Source organism: Cervus canadensis, chromosome 6 (assembly GCF_019320065.1).
Source record: "Cervus canadensis isolate Bull #8, Minnesota chromosome 6, ASM1932006v1, whole genome shotgun sequence".
Taxonomy (NCBI): domain Eukaryota; kingdom Metazoa; phylum Chordata; class Mammalia; order Artiodactyla; family Cervidae; genus Cervus; species Cervus canadensis.
This window is the reverse complement of record NC_057391.1, coordinates 6,962,423-6,986,133: the sequence shown is the minus strand read 5'-3', so window position 1 is coordinate 6,986,133 and position 23,711 is coordinate 6,962,423. Positions and strand designations below refer to the sequence as shown.

At 42.7% G+C, this 23,711-nt stretch overlaps 1 protein-coding gene across 1 annotated transcript in view; it reads right to left on the bottom strand.

Moving 5' to 3' along the window:
- The window catches only part of IQGAP2 (IQ motif containing GTPase activating protein 2), a 299,140-nt gene that overhangs the window by 231,715 nt on the left and 43,714 nt on the right, over window positions 1–23,711 (bottom strand). The window contains exon 2 of the mRNA XM_043470700.1: window positions 20,245–20,344. Coding sequence (XP_043326635.1) covers window positions 20,245–20,344 — 100 coding nt within the window. The remainder of the gene's footprint in view (window positions 1–20,244; window positions 20,345–23,711) is intronic.

Sequence of the window (23,711 nt, the reverse complement as noted above, 5' to 3'; positions counted from 1 at the left end):
CCCACCGTAACACTATGATGTAGCTGTGACTGGTAGCCTGGACCCATTTCACAAATAAGGAGCCTGAGACATTGAGAGTGTGCTTTTTGCTCAAGGTCACTCGGGTGCTAAGAGAACCAGGACTAATGAAAAGCAATCAACTCTCGTTCATACACTGAGAAGAACAAAGTTAGCATGTCACCTCCACAGAGAACTTTCAGCTGAGGACAAATTAAACATTGAGTCTGCTCATTTTATTTAGCTAATGCTGCTCTGATAACTAAGAGACTATTTTCTGTTGCTTCTGCAGCTATATGCAATGACTTGTCCTGTTAAAAAAAATCTAGAAAATGTTGGCCTGGATAGAAAGACAGCATCCTTCCCGGCCTTTTTAACAGTAGAGACTTTGTTTCTCTTTCCAGGTATTAAAACGTCAATATTGGGCCTGTTTCCTTCTCCTGCATGCTTCTTTTAACCTCTACCTCCTCCCTCCATCACCATCCTTGTAATATTAAGCACTGTGGACAGATCTTAATTTAACCCTAAAAATAAGGTGGCCAATTTTGTTACAGTCCATCATTAAGTTCTTTATTAAGTAAGAGACAAGGACAAAAGTACCATGGATTTGCTGCCAACAGAGAGGCCTGTTGACTAACAGGTGACTTTCCAATCACCACCTTATCAGCGTCGATCTTGGTTACTTAACATCATGGGCAAAGCAAGAGAAGCAGAGGCTGAAGTCAAGGGGCTGGTACATCACCCTTCCTCCTCCACCAGCTCTCCCCCTCACGGCTGTAGTGATGTTACCTACTCACTCTGGGAGTAGGCGAGCCAGCTGCACCAGGGCTAAGAGTACCAGAGAAGGAGAATTGGTCACATGCTGCTAAATATTCTTATAAGTATCCTGACAAGTTCATTGCTGCTCTAAATGTGAATATGGGTTTGCAACAAAATGGAGGGATGTGGAGGTGAAATAAGCCAGACAGAGAAAGACCAGTGCTGCATGATATCACTTACATGTGGAACCTAAAACAACAACAACAACATAAAATATATATACACAACAAACTAATGAATCTAACAAAAAGACGAGACTTGCAGATAAAGAGAACAAACTAGGGATTAAGGGGAGACAGGCAAGATGGGGGTAGGCAGTTAAGAAGCACCAACTATCATGTATAAAATAAGTTACAAGGATAATTGTACACCATAGGGAATACAGCCAATATTTTATAAGCATAGAGTATATAACCTTTTAAAATTGTGAATCACTATGTAGTACACCTGTAACTTAGATAACATTGTACACCAACTATACTTCAGTTTTTAAAATGTGAATGTAGGAAGGAAACCAAGGGAGAAAATGTCAAGTTCACTTCATTGGTGAATTCTCCATTTCTACTCTCTCAAAGCTTTCCTTTGCACACACAACACACCTCTGCACCCTTTCTTGTCTTCACTTGTCATGGTCAGAAGTTCCTTCAGGAACCCCCTGCACACTGACCTCCCTCCATGGACTGAAGCACCAAGCGTGCAGAGCCTGTCCTGTCCAACGTGGTGGCCCGCAGACCACGTGTCTACGGAACATATCCCATGCAGCTGGTCTGAACTGAGATGTTGGGGGGAAGAAAGATAGGGATATATTTTATTAATACTTTGTACACTGACTGTAAATTGCAATGTTATTTTAGATATAGCTGGGTTAAATAAAATATGTTAAAGTTACTTTCACCTGTTTCCATTGATTTTTTAATGTGGGAACCAGAAACCCTGCCACTCCCCACCGCTGCCCCCCCACCCCACCTCTGAGCCTATGTCCCCTTTGTTCTGTCTGTATCCAGCCTGGGAGGCACATCACGAACAAGAAAATAACACTCCATCAACCCCTTATTTATCATCTGAGTCTCAAAACCAACACACAGCTCCACACCACACGAATGAATTTATTTTGTCTGATGTAGCCGCTGGCCTTCTAAGCGGGCCCATTTATCATTCATGTTTGCTGAACCTTTGCTAATTCATCCTCAAGTCGGCCTTGCTGGTGTGTTTCAGACTGTAGGCAGTGCTGATCCACAAAAGGTCTATTTCAATAGTTGGTGCAGACTGCATCACCAGGACTGGGGAGCTCTATCTGCACAGAGGCCCTTTAAGACTCCCATCCCATCATCTCATGAACACAGCGGCCACTAGACAAACTACCTCAGTAGACAGAAAGGTGAGCAGGACCCCATCCCAGAGAATGCAGAACTGCGAGAGGTGTGGCACATGCCCCACTAAACATCTGGGGATAACAGATCAAACTTGAGCGTCACCATTGGGGGACCACCATTTTCACAATAAAATACCCAGGCACAGTCAACTGATTGTGTTTCCCAAGGGGACCCATACAATTCAGAAGTGCAAATCAATTATCACCAAGAGCTACTTAACACAAAGAACTGGGGCCCCTCACAAGGCTCCTCTAAGCCAAATCACACTGGAGAAGAAACCCAAGGGGGGACTCCTGAAATCATTACATCATTCACGCAGGTAAACCAACCTCACCTCACCCTGTGCCTGGGGGCTACTGAGAGCAAGAACATCTTCCTCGAGGAGTTTCCGGCTAGTTGGAAAAGGATGATATGCGTTAAAAGTCACCATCAACTATCAATCTAATGACTGCAACTGGAGCCAGACCAGGACCCAAGGCAAACCCCAGGAGGGCTTCAGGTGAGTCATTTGTCTGAGTTCTACTAAGCAGTTCTACTTTTGCACACCCCCAATCTATTTTAATCTAATTTATACATATTCCTTTACATGTGTCTCTGGAACTCTTAACCTGTTATAAAAACGTTCTCCTATAGCCTCAACTTTCTGTTTACACGTTCCCACTACTTGTCTTAATGACAACGTGGCTTTTCCTTCACAGGACCACTTCTCAGAAACCAGGGGTGTGGCTGTTGCTCAGTCACTAAGTTGTGTCCAATTCCTTGCGACCCCATGGACAGCAGATGGCGGTTCCCCAAATTTCCTTATGGACAGCAGATGGCGGTTCCCCAAATTTCCTTAACTCGCAGGGCTGAGAAAGGGAGGGTCATTCATCACCATTCCTGCTGAACCTTCTTCCAGGCCATGTCCAGCATCTCTGTTTATAAGACCTCTCCCCCCACCTCATTCCTCACTGTGTCACTCTTCTCCCTCCTAATCCAGGACTTTTCTTTCTTGATACCATCACTGTGTACCTCCCACACCCACCTCTGCCTGGAGGCTTTAAGAAGGTGGATGATCTTGGGAACACCCAAAGCCACGGTTCAGAGACTTCCTCCTCTACCTAAGGATTTCACCTCCATTCTACTTACACTGCACAGGAGCCCCACCACACCTTGGACCTTATCACTACCCAGAAACACTCCACCTTTAACAGTTGGACTTCCAAACCTCTGGTGGTGGCTTTCTATTTACCTACTTCCCCACTTCCTGATTCTTTTAGGTTCTGCCCTTCATTCTTGGGAGGTGCTCAGTTCAGTTCAGTCACTCAGTGGTGTCTGACTCTTTGCGACCCCATGGACTGCAGCACGCCAGGCTTCCCTGTCCATCGCCAACTCCCGGAGCTTGCTCAAACTCATGTCCATCAAGTCGGTGATGCCATCCAACCATCTCATCCTCTGTCGTCCCCTTCTCCTCCCACCTTCAGTCTTTCCCAGCATCAGGGTCTTTTCTAAGGAGTCAGTTCTTTGCATCAGGTGGCCAAAGTATGGGAGCTTCAGCATCAGTCCTTCCAATGAATATTTCAGGACTGATTTTCTTTAGGATTGACTGGTTTGATCTTGCAGTCCAAGGGATACTCAAGAGTCTTCTCCAACATCACAGTTCAAAAGCATCAATTCTAAGGTGCTCAGCTTTCTTTATGATCCAACTCTCACATCCATATATGACTAACTAGAAAAACCATAGCTTTGACTAGATGAACCTTTGTTGGCAAAGTAATGTCTCTGATTTTTAATATGCTATCTAGGTTGGTCATAGCTTTTTTTCCAAGGGTGGTGCTAGTGGTAAAAAAACAACCTGCCAATACAGGAGACGCAAGACATGTGGGTTTGATCCCTGGGTCGGGAAGATCCCCTGGAGAAGGAAATGGCTGCCCACTCCAGTATTCCTGCCTGGAGAATCCTATGGACAGAGGAGCCTGGCGGGCTACAGTCCTTGGGGAAGCAAAGAGTTGGACAGAACTGAGGGACTAACACTTTCGCTTTCTTCATTCTCATCAGAGATGGTTCTGGGACTCTTACACTGCCCTCCATTGTACCCGTGCTGCCTTCATGAGCCTCCTTGACGAGCTGGGACCTCAAGGCCACCCATGTCAGTGATGCTCACATGGACCCTGAGGTCCCTCTTTCTATGCCTTTCTCAGAACCAACATGCCAGTCCCTGAGCCTAGTTACCCCATTCATTTTCTCTCATCTTGGAAAACTTCCCAGTAACACGCTGATTGGTTCTCTGGGGGAAATGGAGGGCTTCTGTTGGTGCCTCAAAACTGCCCAGGCTTTCTCTCCAACCCTACCTGACGCACGATCACTTTCTCTATAGCAGCTGCTTTTATTCCACTATCCTCCCAACCTTCTCACATCAGTAGATGACGACCCCCAGTACACTTCCTCATCCCATCTGATCAGAGGAAAGGATGTCCATGTTCTTTCCATCTGGGGAGGGGTGGGAAAGCTGGAGCTGCTCCGGTCAGAGAGGAGAGTGTAATCCTCGAACCTCAGTGTGCACCAACCTTTACTTGAGTGATTTGATTTTCTTAATCTATTGTGTAAATTATTTATTTACTGAAGAATAGTTGATTTACAGCACTTCAGGTACACAGCAAAGTGACTCCATCATATATACACACACACACATATACATATTCTTTTTCAGATTCTTTTCCATTATAGGTTACCTGCGTGGTTTGTTAAAATGCAGACTCCACGGCCCTAGAGATGGATTTACAGGGTCTGGAGCAAACCTCAGAAGCCTGAATTTACACGCATACCTCTATGACCCCAATGCAAGTGGTAACTGAATTTAGAATCACTGTCCAAAGTCATTCTCTCACTCAGATGATGGATCTGCCTCCACTTTTGCCCTGTGAAATGCCAGAAGCAGGAACAGCTAGATATTACAAATTATTTGAAGGAAAAAAAACAATCAATTAACACTTAAGCCAAGCAAGACTGAAAGAGCAGAGTATGGAAATGACAAGAACTGTGAATTCTTGAATTCATCTTCTAGCACCTAAACAGGTTCAAGTTTCTTAGCAAAAATGAAAGATATATGACAAAAATGTACAAACAGCTAATTCCTCCATACTAAGAATCCAATGTTTCACTAAAAACAAACTGAATTTACCAAACAACAAGCTTAACATTCATCTTTGTTTCCATGTATTTCACCACTGAACTTTCAATGAATATTTTTTCTGATCAACATGACTTAGAATCATGGGAGAAAAGAGTTGTCAACAGCCAGGAGACCTTTATACTAATCTCAAATCTGCCACTAATTCTACCGTAGAATAGTGAGTTGACAAACTTCTCTGCATCTCAGGGTCCCTGTATACAAAATCAGGATTTGCACTCTTAGAAGAAAACGAAAGTGTTCAGACCCAAAAGGCAATGGAAGACTGTCTTACAAATGCAAGACAAGAAAAAAAAAAAATCATTTTGTAACAAGCGTGTACACTTATTTGGCCCCCACCGGCCTTGCTTGGAGTCGCTCTGTCTCTTGAATGATGACACTGTTCTATGACTTTTGAGCATCACAGCACGAGGCAGCCTCGGGTGGGGAGGTTCTTACAGGAAGGAAGACATCTCAGCGGTGTTGGCGCTTCATACCTTTTGATGTCTCAACGAAAAAGCAAAGCATTCTTTCAAACCAGTCAAAACAGTGGCAGAAGCAAGAAGACAACTGAGGAGTTGAATGCAGAATCCAGACACAACCAAGAAGAAAGATGCATCAAACTCTCTTGAGTGAGAATAAAACCTACACCATTGAAAAGTGTAAACTCCTACTAAAACTTGAAGAAGATGGACAGAAGAGAGACAGAGAAAAGAAAAGGACGAAGGGGTGAAGACCACAAGGTAAATTCGTCCCAGAACAAATTACCTGCAGTGGTCAGAGTTAAAACAAAAACAAGCAAGCAACCAACAGAAAAGGGAAAGAAGAGAAAGAAAAAGAAAAACATAGACAGTGGCTGTATTTTGATCATTCTACCTAAACTCAGATAGTGAGAAATGATCAAGAGTGAGAACAAAGTTAGTCCACATAGAACCGAGAAACCAAGATCACACAAACCGAAGTTTTGAACTTACAGTGAAGACATGATCAAAACACATTAAGGAATAAAGACGTGACTGAGTGTTTGTTTCTCTAAGCACACAGGTTTTGAAGTCAGATCTGAATTGGAATATAGTTTATGTCGCCAGCTGACGATGGGCTCAGTTTCTCCATCTATAAAATGGGGGTAACCCCGTGGAAACTGAGTGCTCTGGGCCCCACGCCTGGTGACTGGACACCTCGTGTGATAACCCCTGCAGTAAGGAATGTTTGAGACCATGGAAAATTCCAAATACCTCCCAGCATTCCAACTTCAAAAGCCTGAGAAACAAATGTGAACCCTGGCATCAGATGTCAGTTGCTCAACTTCTCCTTGGCTGGAAAAGATTCATATTGATTATTTGTATTTAAAAAAATACCTGTGCTCTGAGAAAGTATGTTTTCATTTGTCAGATCACACCTGACTGGCACCTTTCCAACATATATCCAAGGCTAGAACACAAAAGATGCGAAATTAAAAGCAGCTCTGGGTCCCAACCCCAGGTTTGGCTGATAGCAACCACACAATGCATCCTGCTGAGTCAGGTAAGCAAGCCTACGTCTGCCCCAAGGCATTTGACCTCTGAGCTCCTCTGATCCCTAAATCCAGTCACAAGTCAAAGCCTCTCCTTTTACAGCCTTAAAGTCTGTGCCTCCAACTCCAGCTCCACACTTCTGGACACCGCCCAGCTGAACCTCAGCCCCCGAGGCTCCAGCCACAAGCTCCACACCCTGGCAGGCAGGGCTGCCTTCACCCTGACTCCTCTGGTTCCATTCCAGGGTTGGCTGCTCCGTTGTGGCCGACTCTTTGTGACCCCACGGACTATAGCCCGCCAGGATCCTCTGTCCATGGACTTCTCCAGGCAAGAACACTAGAGTGGGCGGCCACTTCCTTCTTCAGAGGCCCCTCCCAACCCGGTGATAGCACCCGGGTCCCCTGCATTGCCAGCAGATTTTTTACCGTCCACTGGGGAGCATCCCCGTGTGTGTATTAGTCACTCAGTCCTGCCCGACTCCCTGTGACTCCACGGTCACAAAGACCACGGCTCCTCGGTCCGCGGGATTTTCCAGGCAAGGCTACTGGAGCGGCTGGCCATTTCCTCCTCCACGGGGGAGCTTCCACGGAGACACCCCCCTGGGTCTCAGTGGCCCCCAGGCTACCCCTGACCCGCTTCTTCTCACAGGTTACTCCCTCTCCCTACCGCCAGGATGTGCCTTGGTGGGACCAGTCCTGGCCTACCAGAAAGGTCCAGAACCTCTCCAGCCTATGACTTCTGAGGTCAGCTGGTTAGAAAGAGTCCCAAACAGATCAGTCCTCAGAGGCAGGCCCTCCCCTCCTAGAAGACAGACCCTGGGAAGGGCCTCTACTCTCCACTCAGCTGCACCCGTCCCCATCCCCGTCCCAGCAGCCTGCCAACCTGGCTCCAGCATGGAGCAGCTTCATCTTGTCCCCCAGGACAGTGGAGGTGAGGGTAGAGCCAGGGAGAGAATGAGGAGGATGAAGGAGGAATGAAGAATTACCTTAGAAACACGAAAGCTATTTATGGTTTGAAAATACAATTAAGAATTCCTTAAAATTTCATTAACGTTCTGTATAGTGCTGCAACATGTCTCTTAATAAGCTGATTACCAAGAAAGATCCTGCCTTCCCGATTCCAAGTTCCTGTTAGCTTTGCTTATGAACACAGTCATGGGCAACATCCTTAGGAATAAAGAAAGTGAGGTCCAAAAGTGCAGAGAAAGTCTAGTGGATTCTCTAAAGCATTCTCTAGTCCAAAGATTCTTTTTCTTAAAGTCAGTTCAGTTCAGTCACTCAGTCGTGTCTGACTTTGTGACCCCATGGACTGCAGCATGCCAGGCTTTCCTGTCCATCACCAACTCTCGGAGCTTGCTTTCTTAAAGTATGTAATCATAAACACTCAGAGTGAAGCAATTCCTTACTCAAGGCTCTCTCTTGCTTCAACATTTGCAACATGTCTCCTTTCAGAGCGGATTCTCCAGCTCACGACTAGGTAAGGCCAGCACTAGAGGCTTGATCTAATCAATGAGGTGTCCTTTTGGTATCTGAGTTGTAAGCACTGACACAAAAGGAATCACACCCGAGTTTTTTTTCCTTTCCAGGGCACACACAAAACTGTCCCAGACTCGCTAATACAAAGAACAGCTTAGCTCACAGAAAGAGCTCTTTGAAGATAATATTTCTAAACAAGCCCATCACAGAGGCAAGGCTCTCTCGCTTTGTTTATTTTCAGAGGTAAGACCGAAAAAGTAAGCACGGCAAAAGATTTGTATGCTTTTTTCTCTTTTCCTTAAAAAAGGAATATTATATTTCAGGAATTTTTCTTGGGAAACACAATAGCAGCCCCATTCATAACTACTTGCTCAACTGCAATTTGCAAACTCCCTTTCCATTTCTTGCCAAGATTTGCCTCTCCGTTTCCTGAACTTCATAACAGCTCCAGCTGAATTTCCTTCCTCAATCCCCAAAGAGAACCCACCATCTTAAATTTTGCACAGTTGTCCTAAAACACTGAAGAACTGAAGTTTGTAAAATAGACTTATTTTCAAATATATTCAAATGTATTTTGCAGAGATTAATATGAAATCTACTCAGCAGTATTCTTTTGGAAAAGCAACTCCTTTACTTTTAAACAGTGAGGTTTTCTGGCACCAGAGAGAATTTTTCAAAGCCTGTGCATGTCTGCACAACCCAATGCTAGCAAAATTCACATAGCAAAGAAGCTATCAATTAGCTTTTAGGGCTTATATAAAAAGAAACTGCAAGGAGATCCAACCAGTCCATCCTAAAGATCAGTCCTGGGTGTTCATTAGAAGGACTGATGCTGAAGTTGAAACTCCAATACTTTGGCCACCTCATGCGAAGAGTTGACTCTGGAAAAGACCCTGATGCTGGGAGGGATTGGGGGCAGGAGGAGAAGGGGATGACAGAGGATGAGATGGTTGGATGGCATCACCGACTCAATGGACATGAGTCTGAATAAACTCCGGGAGTTGGTGACGGACAGGGAGGCCTGGCATGCTGCAATTCATGGGGTCGCAGAGTCGGACACGACTAAGCGACTGAACTGAACTGAAAAGGAAAACCTAAAAATCCATATAGTATTATTTAATATGGTAGAGGAATGTACAACTTAGTTTAAGATGGCTCACAATTCCAAAAAATCAAAGCATAAGTAACCTTAGTACCATAATCATTTAGACCAAGTCATCATCTAACTCCTGACTCGGTTTCTGACAGTAATAAAGTCTATCCTCCCCCTCCAAAGTACCCTTTCTGGGGTCAATTTCAAAAGCCTCTGTACACACCCTGAAGAAGGCAGCATCTAAGGAGGCCCCCAGTGATCTTCACCTTCTTGAATTGATCCCTCTGTGTAATCCTCCCCCCCCACCCTGAGCACAAGATGGATTTAGTAACTTGATTCTAATGAATAAAATACAGCAAACTTCAGGACGTCATTTTTGAGAACAGGTTATAAGACTAGTTTCCACTGTACAAGCCCTTTCTGGCTCGTTCACTCTGATGGAAGCTAGGGCCGGGCTGTGAGCTGCCCCAGCGAGGGCCCAGAGGGCAAGGGAAGCCTCTGGCCAAAACACAGGAGGACTAGGTGAATGCTGTCGAAAACACCCCATGCACTAGGAAGAGGGTCTGCCCTGCTTGAACCCCGAGAGGACCACAGGGACCCAGAGCCAGGGGACCCAGGAAGCTCTGCAGATTCCTGACTCCCAAAAGTTGTGAGATAAGGCCTTCTCTGGCAGTCCTGTGGCAAAGAGTTGGTGTTTGCACTCCAGAGGGCACAGGTTCCATCCCCTGGTGAGGGAACTGACATCCCATATGCTGCCAAATGCAGCCACACACACACAAGATGCAGATAACTATTTGCTGTTCTAAGTCACTGGATTTGAGAGTAATCTGTTCCACAGTCATGGATAACTAACGCATATGCCAGACATCCTCTGCCTCCTGACACAGTTAGGGTTAGCTCTCCAAGACATCATCTAAATCCTTTAGCCTGTACAGAAACAGCTCCTAGAGTGCAGAGCCACTTCAAATAGGAATCATCTCTCTTTTTTGAGATGTGCTCTAAAAATATGTCTTTCATTTTCCCTTCACTGCCATTAATATTAGTCTTTTAAACTTAAGTCTCAAAATACTAATAACTTCTTAAACTTTTAAAGTTTAACTTCTTAAACTTAAGAAGTCTATATGTACAGACTTCAGAAAACTATGAGCAAAAATTTCAGCCATACACAACCATTTTAATACACAAGCTACTCTTCCTCTCTTCATTCATTCATTCATTGAAAAATACCCTCTACCCGTTTCTGGATATCTTCTAGTTTACTGTGGTGGCATTAACTTAACTAGAATTGCTAGCCTTTTAACTCAGTAGGAGCTTCCCACGTGGCACTAATGGTGAAGGACTTTTCTGCCAATTCAGGAGGTGTAAGAGACTTGGGTTCGATCCCTGGTTCGGGAAGATCCCCTGGATGAGGGCACGGCAACCCACTCTAGTATTCTTGCCTGGGGAATCCCATGGACAGAGAAGCCTGGTGGGCTACAGTCTGTAGGGTCACACAGAGTCGGACACGACTAAGCAACCTGGCACACAGGCACACATAATTCAGCAGGTCACATATAGGGCAGGAAGAATTTGTAGCATCTGATTGTAATAGACAATTTTCCACTGAGACAAATACCAAATTTGACCTCCAGGTTGGCAGTCTAGCCAGTCATCTATAATTCTACCTACCATGAATCTAATTCATACCTTACTTGTTACCTCTAGAAGAACTACAACATACAGGAAATAGAATACAATCAACCTTCATTAGTAACAAAAATTCAGTGCTGGACATTAAGTGGAGTGAGATACAAATACGGAGGAGACACAGTGTCACTGAGAGCTTGTAGCTGGGTTATTTGATTCAGATAGGGATGTCAGAGAAGGATTTCCTGGAAAAAGTCAGCTGCCATGATGACTCAGTAAAGAACCAGCCTGCAATGCAGAAGACCCAAGTTCAGCCCCTGGGTTGGGAAGATCCCCTGGAGAAAGAAATGGCAGCCCACTCCAGTAGTCTTGCCTGGGAAATCCCGTGGACAGAGGAGCCTGGCGGGCCACAGTCCATGGCGTCGCAAGAATCGGACATGACTTAGCGACTAAACCAACCCTCTGAAGACAGAGCAGAGTCTCACTCGATAAAGAAGAGGAAACAGGATCAACACACAGCAAACAGCCTGTGTAGGAGAGAACACCAAAATGACAGGGGGTGAATGTAGCTGGAAGATACAGCAATAGGGAATGGGCTCACGATGAAACAGGAGATGCTGTAAAGACTGCGCTATGCAGAGCCTAGGAGTCCCCAAAGGAGTTTGGTTTTCATCCTCAGAGTATTAAGAAACCACCAGAAGGTTTTAAACTAATCAGAATTTTGAAAAGACTCATCTGATAAAGGACTGAAGCAACCAGAGGAGCGGGGAAACCAATCCGAGACCACCACAGTAATTTAGCAAGTGACGCTGGAAGCCTGCAGTGGACTGATGGTGGAATAGAGACGTGAATACACGAGGGGGATTTAGGAAGATGGTGGGCTAAATATGGGGAGATACCCATGCACACACAAAGAGAGATGAATACAGCAAACGTAAGTGAAGGACAGAATTTTAAACCTGTGAGTAAAAGCTTTAACCTCACAGCAGTGAGTTTTTTTTGAGTAAGCGTTATTAGCTTGTTTGAGCTCCCATCTCCCAAAGTGACCCTATTCTGCCTGTTTGTACATAATGGACGCTCAAAAAATAAAAAATCTGAAAAATGAATAGTGTTTAGACATCTCATATGTGTTTGGAGTACCTTCTATGTGCATTTTATCTGCTAAATACCATTTAATTGTATTTCACAGTTTTCTAAGAACCTCTCCAAGCCAGGCAGAGCAAAGGAACTTTTCTTTAACAAGAGCTTTAATGAGATATAATTTATATACATTTGACTCTTTCAATTGACTAAAAACAATTCAATGGTTTTTAGTACACTCACAGCATTGTGCAACCATCACCACAATCAATTTTAGATTTTAGCCCTGGCCAAAATGAAACTCACACCATCAGCACCAGTCCCCAAACCCCTCAATCCTGCCAGCCCTAGGCAACCACAAATCTACTTTCTGTCTCTATGGATTTGCCTATTCTAGACATTTCATATAAGTGGAATCATAACAATACATGTGGCCCTTTGTGTCTAGCTTCTTTCATTCAGCATATTTTCGAGGTCCACCATGTTGTAAATATGTAGCAATACTTCATTCTTTGTTTTTTAAGACTATTGTTTCAGGTTCACAGCAAAACTGAGGGGAAGGTAGTGAGGTTTCCCACATATCCCCTGCCCCCAGACACACCCCGGGCCTCTCACAGTATCACCATCCCCTGCTGGTGTGCAACATTAGCTTCTGATGAACCTATACTGACAATCAGGCTTCCTGATAGCTCAGTTGGTAAAGAATCTGCCTGCAATGCGGGAGACCTGGGTTCAATCTCTGTGTTGGGAAGATCCCGCGGAGAAGGGAAAGGCTACCCACTCCAGTACTCTGACCTGGAGAATTCCACGGACTGTATATCCATGGGGTCACAAAGAGTCGGACACGATTGAGTGACTTTCACTTTCATATTGACAATCACCCAAGTTAATATCCACAAAATAACACATTGACAACCACCCAAAGTTCACAGTAACATTAAAGTTCACTCTTGTTTCTATACATTCTATGGCGTTGGACAAATACATCATGACACTTATCTATCATCGTGGTATCTCACAGAGTATTCCTACTGTCCTAAAATGTCCTCTGTGCTCCCATACTCATGTTCCTGATACTTTTACTGTCTCCACAGTTCTGCCTTCTCTGGAATATCATATACATGGAGTCATAGAGTATGTAGCTTTTTTAGATAAGCACTTTTCACATCATAATATGCATGTAAAGGTCCTCTCAGACTTTTCATGGCTTGACAGTTTATTTCTTTTTAGTGCTGAATAATATTCCGTTGTTTGGATGTGCCAGGGTTCATTTATCCATTCACCAACTAAAGGACATCATGGTTGCTTCCAAGTTGAGGCTATTAAGAAAACAACTTCTATACACATCCCTGTGTGGTGTTCTGTGTGAACAGAGCCTTCACTCCACTGGGTAAATAGAAGAAGCACAATTGCTGGATGATATGCTAAGAATTTATTTTATTTTATAGGGCTCCAAAATCACTGCAGATGGTGACTGCAGCCGTGAAATTAAAAGATGCTTGCTCCTTGAAAGAAAAGCTATGACAAATCTAGACAGCATATTAAAAAGCAGAGATATCACTTTGCCAACAAAGGTCTGTCTAGTCAAAGCTAGACATACATTTCCAGAAGTCATGTTTGGATGTGAGAGTTGGACCATAAAGAAGGCTGAGAGCCAAAGAATTGATGCTTTTGAACTGTGGTGTTGGAGAAGACTCTTGAGAGTCCCTTGGACTGCAAGGAGATCCAACCAGTCATCCTAAAGGAGACCAGTCCTGAATATTCATTGGAAGGACTGACGCTGAAGCTCCAATACTTTGGCCACCTGATGCGAAGAGCAGATTCACTGGGAAAGACCCTGATGCTGGGAAAGATTGAAGGCAGGAGGAGAAGGGGATGACAGAGGATGAGATGGTTTCTATGGCATTACCAACTCAACGGACATGAGTTTGTGCAAACTCCGGGAGATGGTGGAGGACAAGGAAGCCTGGCGTCCTGCAGTCCATGGGGTCACAGAGAGTTTGACATGACTTAGCAACTGAACAACAACAAATGGTGAGAATGTTTAGTTTTGTAAGCAATGGTCTTCCAAAGTGGCTGCACCATTTTGCATTTCCACAAACAACGAGAGTTCTTGGTGTTCCACATCCTTGACAGCATTTGGTGTTGTCGGTGTTCAGATTCTGATCATTCTGGTAGGTGTGTAGGGGTCTTCTGTTGTTTTATTTTCCATTTCTCTGATGACACATAATGTGGAGCACTTTTTCCTATGTGCATTTGCCATCTGTGTATCTTCTCTGGTGAGGTGTCTGCTAAGGTCTTTCACCCTTTATTAATCAGGTTGTTTTCTGATTGTTGGGCTTGAAGAGTTCTTTATTTATCTTCGATAACATTCCTTTATCAGGTATGTCTTTTGCAAATATTTTCTCCCAGTCTGTGACTTGTCTTCTCATTCTATCGACATTGACTTTTGTTGAGCAGAAACTTTTAAACTTAATGAATTTAAAATTAAATTCATTTTTACCAGCTTACCAACGCTTTCTTTCATGGATCATGACGTTGGTGCTGTGTCTTAAAAGCCTTTGCCATACTCAAGTTCATCTAGGTTTTCTCCTTTACCACCCTCTCAGAGTGTTACAGTTTTGCATTTTACATGCACATCTGATCCACTTGAGCCCATTTTTGTGATGCATGTAAGGCCTGTGTCTAGATGCACTGCCTGTATGTGGACGGCCAGTTGTCCCAGCACCATGTGTTGAGAAGACCATCTTCGCTCCACTGTATTGCTTTGCTCCTTTGTCAAAGTTCAAGTGACTGTATCTACAAGGGTATATTTCTGGACTCTCAGTTCTACCCCACTGATCATTCTGCCCACTTTTTTCACCAGTGCCACACTGTCTTGATTACTGCAGCTTTACGTTAAGTTTGAAGTCAGGTAGCATCATGCCTTCAACTTTGTTCTCCTTCAATATTGTGTTGGCTATTCTAGATCTTTTGCTTCTCCCTGTAAACTTTAAAACCTGGTTGTTGATATCCACAAAATAACTTTCAGGGATTTTGAGTAGGACTTCCCTGTATCTATAGATCAAGTTGGGAAGAACTACCTTGACAATATTGAGTCTTCCTATCCATAAATATGGACTATCAGTTTATTTGGTTCTTTGATTTCATTCATCAGAGTTTTGTGCTTTTCCTCATATAGATCTTGTATATATTTTGCTAAATTTATACCTAAACATAAAGCTACGACCAACCTAGACATCATATTAAAAAGCAGAGATATTACTTTGCTGACAAAGGTCTGTCTAGTCAAAGCTACGGTTTTTCTAATAGTCATGTATGGATGTGAGAGTTGGACTATAAAGAAAGCTGAGCACCAAAGAATTTATGCTTTTGAACTGTGGTGTTGGAGAAGACTCCTGAGAATCCCTTGGACTGCAAGGAGATCCAACCAGTCCATCCTAAAAGAAATCAGTCCTAAATATTCATTGGAAGAACCAATGCTGAAGCTGAAACTCATGTTTTGGCCACGTGATGTGAAGAACTGACTCACTAGAAAGGACTCTGAGGCTGGAAAAGATTGAAGGCAGGAGGAGAAGGAGATGACAGATGATGAGATGGTTGGATGGCATCACCGACTCAATGGACGTGAGTTTGAGCAAGCTCTGGAGGCTGGTGATGGACAGGAAAGCCTGGGGTGCTGCAGTCCATGGGGTTGCAGAGTCAGACACGACTAAGCAACTGAACTGATACCTAAACATTTCATTTTGGGGGATGCTAATTTAATGGTGTTTAGCTGTTCATTGCTGGTACATAGGACAGCAGCTGACTTATATGTTAACCTTGTATCCTGCAAGCTTTCTCTAATTGCGTATTAGTTCCAGGATTCTTCTATTATTCTCTCAGGTTTTCTATACTGTCAATCTTGTCATCTGCAAACAAAGATAGTTTTTATCTTCCTTTTCAAACTCTATAGCTTTTATTTCCGTTTCTTGTTTTATTGCATTAGCTAAAACTTCCCCTATAAAGTTGAAAAGGAGTGGTTAGAGGGAATATCTTTGCCTTGCCCCTAATCTTAATAGGAAAGTTGTAAGCTTCTCACCAAGAAGTCTGATGTTAGCTGTAGGGCTTTTTGTTAATAATCCTTCTCAAGTTGAGGATGTTTCCCTATATTCCAACTTTCCTAAGAATTTTTATCATAAATAGGTGCTGGATTTTGTCAAATGCTTTTTCTGCATCTATTGATATAATCATATGATTTTTCTTATTTAGACTGTCGATGTGATGGAGCACTTTTAATTGATTTTCAAATACTGAACCAGCCTTGCAAACCTTGGATAAACCCCACTTGGTTGTGATTATATAGTTCTTTTTATACATTGTTAAACCTGATTTGCTCATATTTATTTTATAGCTGAAGAATGCTTCATTCTATGGATGACTGTTTATTCATTCATTCAGACATTTGAGCTGTTTCTACTTTCTGCTCTAATGAGTAACACTTCAGTGAACATTTATGTAAAGGTTTTTATGTGGACACAAGTTTTCAATTTTCTTGGGGATATACCTAGTGGTGGAATTGCTGGACCAAATGGTAACTCTGTATTTAATTTTTTGAGGAGCTGCCAGACTATTTTACAAAGTAGCTCCATCATTTTACAGTCCAACCAGAAATGTATGAGGGTTCCAATCTCTCTACATCCTTGCAGACAATTCTTTTTGATTACGGCTATCCTAGCATGAAATGGTATCTCACGGCGGCTTTAAATTGCATTTCCCTAAAGACTGATGTTAAGCATCTTGTCCTGTTCTTATGGTTCATTTGTGTATCTTATTTGGAAAAAATGTCTATTCAGAAACTTGGCCCATTTTTAAACTAGGCTATTTACTTTTTATGTTGAGTTACGAGTTCTTTATATATTCTGAATATAAGTCACTTATTTAGTATATGATTTGCAAATATCTTCTCCCATCCCATGGGTAGTCTTTTCCGTTTCTTGGTGGTACCCCTTTGAGTCAAGAAAGGTTTAATTTTCATAATATCTGATTGTTTTTTTTTTTTGGCTTGTGCTTTTGGTGTTGTCTCAAAAACTCAAAGTTGCAAAGATTTACTTCTGTTTTCTTCTACGAGATTTATAGTTGTGGTCTACACATTTTAATTATCATAATAAACCATTTTAAGATAATTTTTGTATGGTGTGAGGTAGGGATCTAAATTCATTTTTATGCATGTGAACATCCAGCTGTCTCAGCATCATTTGTTGAAAGACTGCTTTTTTTCACCCCGCTAAATTGTCTTGATCAAATGGTTATTAGGTTGAACTAGGCTTGCATTCCTGGGATAAATCCCACTTGGTGATATATAAACCTTTTCATATGTTGCTGAACTCAGTTTGAGTTTGCTGAGAATTTTTGTATTTGTATTCATAAAGGATATTGGTCCATGGTTTTCTTGAGGTATCTTTGTCTGGTTCTGGTATCAGAGTAATACTGGTCTCAACAGAAAGAGTTAGGAAGTGTTCCCTCCTCTTACATTTTTTGAAAGAGTAGGAAGTTCTTTGAGTACTAACTCAATCTTTTTTTACTTGCTTTACATCTATTTAGTTTTTAAAGTTTCTTCTTGAGTCAGGTTTAGTAGTTTGTATCTTTCTAGGAGACAGTACATTTTATCTAGGTTAACCAATCCATTGGCATATAATCATTTATAACACTCCGTCAAGATCCTTTTTATTTCTATAAGGCTGGCAGTGATATCCCCTCTGAATGAAGCAACTTTTAAATGGTCTGAGATTAACAATCATAGAATCTTGAAATTACTAAAACTAAAATTGAAGATAAATCTATTGGACTCTAACAATTCTGAATTTTAAGAAATTTTGAGTTACAGGACATATAAGCTAAATATCCTACCAGTTCTCACCTCTGGAAAGAAAAAGTAGAGGCAAAAATACAGAACCCAACACATTTCTAGTTAAAATACACCAAAGTCAGTTCAACTGAAATAAACAAGAAACAGTTCCTGGCTAAATTTTCACATTCTAAGTACACCATTCAATAGAAATTCAATATTCTAAAGCAACTGCACTCACAGGAACACATACATGCATGCACTGTAATACATCCAATATGAGAAATCCCTAATGCATTAACAGTGTAAGAGAATCAGGCAATAAACTCTCTCAAATAAATAACTTTTTGAACAGAGACTAACAGTCCATTTATGTTTTGAGTTTAGGGCCATCGGAATTCTGTATACCATGCTTTCTGAAATCACAGCACACATATTACTAGCCACATAATTTTTACATACTCCATAACCAAAAACCAGCTTCCCAGAAAGTCGTAAGAAGTGTTCAGGTATTAATAAAAGATTCATAAATACATATTACACCTAAATCTCTACTTGCAAGATAAGTTTAGGAAAACCATCTTAAAGGAAAAAACTGTGTATTTTACCACCCATTCTTTCAATGAAACTGTTCCTAAGGAAGCTTTCTTCAAAGAACTTGGGCCAATTGTTATGCTGACTTTTTGAAATTAAAATTTAAGTACACAATTTTGAAAACACTAAAGATGACAAGCTTCCAAGCTACCTTGATACCACTTTGATACATTGAGAAGAAAACTGTGCTTGCTATCACCATACACCTGACTGGCACTATGGTTCAAAGAACACTTACAACCTTCTTAGTTGATTTTTAGAGGGGAAAAAAATCCATGAAGTAAGTAGGGCAGGTAGTGGTAACATTTTATCATCTCATTAGAGAGGAGACAAAACTGAACTTCCCACAGGGTTGACCTGTCCAAGGTCACAGAGTTCAGAAATGGTGAAGCTGAGACCAGAAAATCCAGTCTTCTGACTCCCAGTCAGATACCTTTTCCTTTGTGCGACCCTGCTTCCCATTCTAGAAACCTGGAGGCAAAAACTTAGAATGCAAAGTGTGTATCAGGAGGAAGTTTCCACTAACTCTTCTGCCGCTTTTTCATTGAAAGTATGCTTATTTTGAATGTCTGTGAATCCCTGTCCTTATCTAACTGTAGCCACAATTTGGCTAAAAGCATGTTTTTAATAATCTTAGACATACAGTGAGTCTTCAGTGACTTGCAACCTGTCAACTTCCAGACATGTTAAATAACCTTTGAAACTTAGCCTTTAGAGCTTAGAGCTAAAAGGCACTGTGAAAACATTAAACAATCCTGGAAAACCCCCTTTTAAGCAATTTTGAGGCCAAATTAGTGCATGTGTCACTGGATGTTCTTCTACAAAGCACTGATGAAAATCCTCATTCTTTGAGCTCTGTAGGTAGCTATTTATAAGTGATCAGAGATAATTAACACCAACGACCATTAACTCCATGTTTATTTTCTACAGAGATAAGAGAGCTGGAACATATCTGTCCATGGAACAATACTGTTGCTTGATCACAGTGCAAAGCATTAAATCAGAATCTACCTCAAGGCATATGGGCGTTGCAGTATGCACCCAACAAAGGACAAAGTTCTGATTCCCCTGATACAGAGGCCTAAGTGTAAATACTTTCTTTATCTTCACTTTCTCCTTGGAGAAGCCAACATTTCCTTGTAATCTATAAAGTCTAAAAGAGTCAGTGAGATTTTCAAAGACAACATACCTTCAGGGATCACACCCATGAGTGAAAAAGGAGACTGCTGTCATAAACCTGCTCTTGAGCTTAGTGAACAATGGACTTCAATCCGACATGCTATGGGCATGTAGGAATATATAATTACACATTAATTAATAATAATAGTGATAATTATAATCATTGGGGGTAGGGTTGGGAAAAAGATCTGAGGACACTCTGGGGAAAAGGAAGTTGGTTTAAGTCTCTGCAGCTCCCCCAACATCCATGCCAGAGAGATGAGAAATTTTGCAATAATCTGTAATTTTCCAAGAGATTTCCTGGGAGGCTCTGAGGAAGAAAAAGAACACCTGCCTCCCTAGTGCCCTGACGTTGGCTGCGGGAGCAACTTTTTCTCAGTTCTTCTACTGACAACACACAGGTTGATTCTTCTCCCATTACCTTAGTACTAACAAGGCTGCAAATGAGTTATTAAAAATATAGTACCCAAAGCTCATCTCTAAGAGAAGGGGCACAAATAGACTAAGTCTGACTCTTACCTTTTGGCTTCCTCCAGGTGACACAAATATTCATAAGCGATATTCTGCCGCCTCCTCTCATCCATCTCCTCTGCAGAGAGTCTTTCATCATCCACAATAGCTAGAAAGAGAGGATAACATCACATCACTTGGAAGAACAGTGTTCAAATCAGGAGACAACCAACTAGAAAAAACTCACACGCAGCTCAACACTGAACACTGAGAGATGGGAGTATTGAAACATCAATCACAGAAAGAGAACTGCCTTTGGATTTTACAGTGTTATATTATTTCTAGCAAAAGCTGCAATACTGAAGTATCAGTTCAGCTGCTCAGTCATGTCCGACTCATTGCGACTCCATGGACTGCAGCACGCCAGGCTTCCCTGTCCATCACCAACTCCTGGAGCCCACTCAAACTCATGTGCATCGAGTCAGTGATGCCATTCAACCATCTCATCCTCTGCCATCCCCTTCTCCTCCTGCCTTCTGAAGTATACATGGACATTAAATAACAGAAAGAGAATAGCAATCAGACTTCACAGATGGGATGTCACAGGATTTAGACAGCCTCAAATCAACGAGAGGATGGTCTATCAGCATTAACTTTCCTCAACAAGCTTGGAGAACTGGTCCAGTAGCTCAGAGAATCAGACAGTCCTGGAAATTCTGGGGTGGAACAAAGAATCTACAAGGACCTGTGTTTTCCCAATCCTAGAGGGGATTGAGGCATCTCATTCAACCCCAATCCTATTTTACAGATGACAAAGTCACTAAAATTCCTCCCTTGCTCATCTCTTGGCCTTTACGAGGCTAACTTTCATGGTGAACAGGTATGCAAAAGAAAAATGCAATGGAGACAGCCAGGGAGCAGTCTTCAGGCCCACACCCTTTATTCCAACACGAGCCTAGTTTACTAACTGCCACACTTCAGCCCTGCTCTTCTGTAGAGGACTCAGCCTCCCCGCTTCCTGACTGCACTTCCTCCGCCTGCGGCCTGAAAAGTACCCAGCAGCCGCCAACAGTCACATCAGCTGAGTCTTGGCTGCCTATTTACAGGACAACACTCCTCTCTCATAAAAAGAACCCCTTCCCCCTCTTCGGTGCTGAGCGTCCATTCTGATGGTTGTAAAATGAATTAGGTTTCTCGTTGGTTAGATTTCTCACCTAATGAAGACAACGTGTGTAAGCAGCAGGACCGTCAGAGTTTGCTCTTTTGCTCCCCAGTCGCCAGCTCCAATCAGCCATTTATTAAGTGGGACCCCTGGGCTTCCCTTGTGATTCAGACGGTAAAGAATCCTCCTGCAATGCGGGAGACCTGGGTTCGATCCCTGGGTTAGGAAGATCCTCTGGAGAAGGGACAGGCTATCCACTCCAGTATTCTAGCCTGGAGAATTCCATGGACTGTATACTCCATGGGGTTGCAAAGAGTTGGACACAACTGAGTGACTTTCACTTCACTTCACTCCCAAGCAGAAGAGAGGATATGAAGGTCACTCATCCTTTCCCCAAGAAAGGCCAAGCACACACCCTACGAATGAGGCACCTGAACCATCAGTCTGGCAGGTAAAAGGAATTAAGAGCAAGCTTTGAACTCTTATTGGGCAAGTATAATGCCCAACACTCTAGATCTAAAAATAATAACCAAATCCTCAAAGAAGTCAAAAGAAAGGGGAGATTATGTCCTCATCAATATATAGATAGGTTATGTATAAACATACATAAGACAGAATACCATAAGCATGGGAATATGTACTAGATGCTTACTTATTGAGCACTTCATTTCCTTCAAGGCTTAGGCAGAATTTACTATGCACTGTCTCATTTAAGTCTCAGGCCTCCCTCTGAGGCAGGTATGTAATCTACTGCACTTTACCTTTGAGCAAACAGCCTGAGAGGCCATTTGCCCAAATGAAGAGCAGAGACATTAGAGCTAGAAATTTTAGTCTGGGAGGGAAAAAAGCAAGTACAGAACTTCAGGAAATGTCTTTGTTTACGGGTGAGGAAGAAAAGGAAACAGCAGAAGAGGCAACTAAAGAGCCTCTTGATGAGGGTAAAGGAACAGACTGAAAAAGCTGGCTTAAAACTCAACAATCTCCAAACTAAGAGCTTGGCATCCAGTCCCAACACTTCATGGCAAATAGAAAAGGAAAAAGTGGAAGCAGTGCAGATTTTATTTTCTTGGGCTCCAAAATCACTGGTGACGGTGACTGCAGGCATGAAATTAAAAGACACTTGCTCTTTGGAACGAAAGCTATGATGAACCAAAGGTCTATATAGTCAAAGCTATGGTTTTTCCAGTAGTCAGGTACAAATGTCAGAGTTGGACCATAAAGAAGGCTGAGCACCCAAGAAATGAAGCTTTTGAACTGTGGTGTTGGAGAAGACTCTTGGGAGTCCCTTGAGCATTGAGGAGATCAAACCAACCAATCCTAAAGGAAATCAACCCTGAATACGCATTGGAAGGACTGATACTGAAGCTCCAATACTTTGGCAATCTGATGTGAAGAGACGACACACTGGAAAAGCCCCCGATGCTGGGAAAGATTGAAGGCAAAAGGAGAAGGGGACGGCAGAGGATGAGATGGCTGGATGGCATCACCGACTCAATGCACATGAGTTTGAATAAACTTCGGGAGACAGTGAAGAACAGGGAAGCCTGGGGTGCTGCAGTCCATGGGGTTGCAAAGAGTCAAGACATGACTTAGCGACTGAACAACAACGACGTCCCTCCCTCACCCATTCTCCTGTTATCAGAAGCCCCTTCCTAACACACAGTCCTACTGATGCTATTCTTTTTCTCCAAACCTTCGATGGATCTTCATTTCCTACAGAACAAAGCTCTGGAAGAGAACATGTTTCTTCTCCTCCCCTACATTAACGACTACCTTCTAGCGAACCTTCACAAAGTGGGCTAACCACCATCCTGTAATGAATATACTTTGAAATTATGATTTCCTCATTAGGGGTCACCTTAGAGGATACCTCGTATGCCCGCATAGTATCACCTAGTCCTCTCTCTTCACTGTTCCTAAGAGTTAATTCCCAGGACACCCCATGACTACTAGTTTCTTATTTTAATTTCAGTCTAAAGAATGCCTCCCACTTCTGACAGGATATTTTCATGTTCTGGTACCTTCACACATGTTAAAAGCTTGAAAGCAATAGAAAACTCCTAGTCAGAGTCCACCTGCTCATTTTACCCTCCTTAGGGGGTAAAGGTGAGGTCACTGTCAAAAGGAGGCACTCTGCCACCTTCCTTCTTGGCTGCTCCTTCCTTCCAGCCTCAGCCAGCCCACCCAGGAGGAGGTGAGAAGCACCAGCACGACTGTGCTCAGACCTCTGCCCCCCAACTGCCCCCATAAGCCAGGCAAGATCCCACCAGCCCAGAGCCACAGGGGGGGCTCTCAAACTCTGAGGTCACTGCCCAAAGAGAAGATGTGACCTAATATTTGACTTAAAAGCTTTACCTTGCTACTACAATGTACT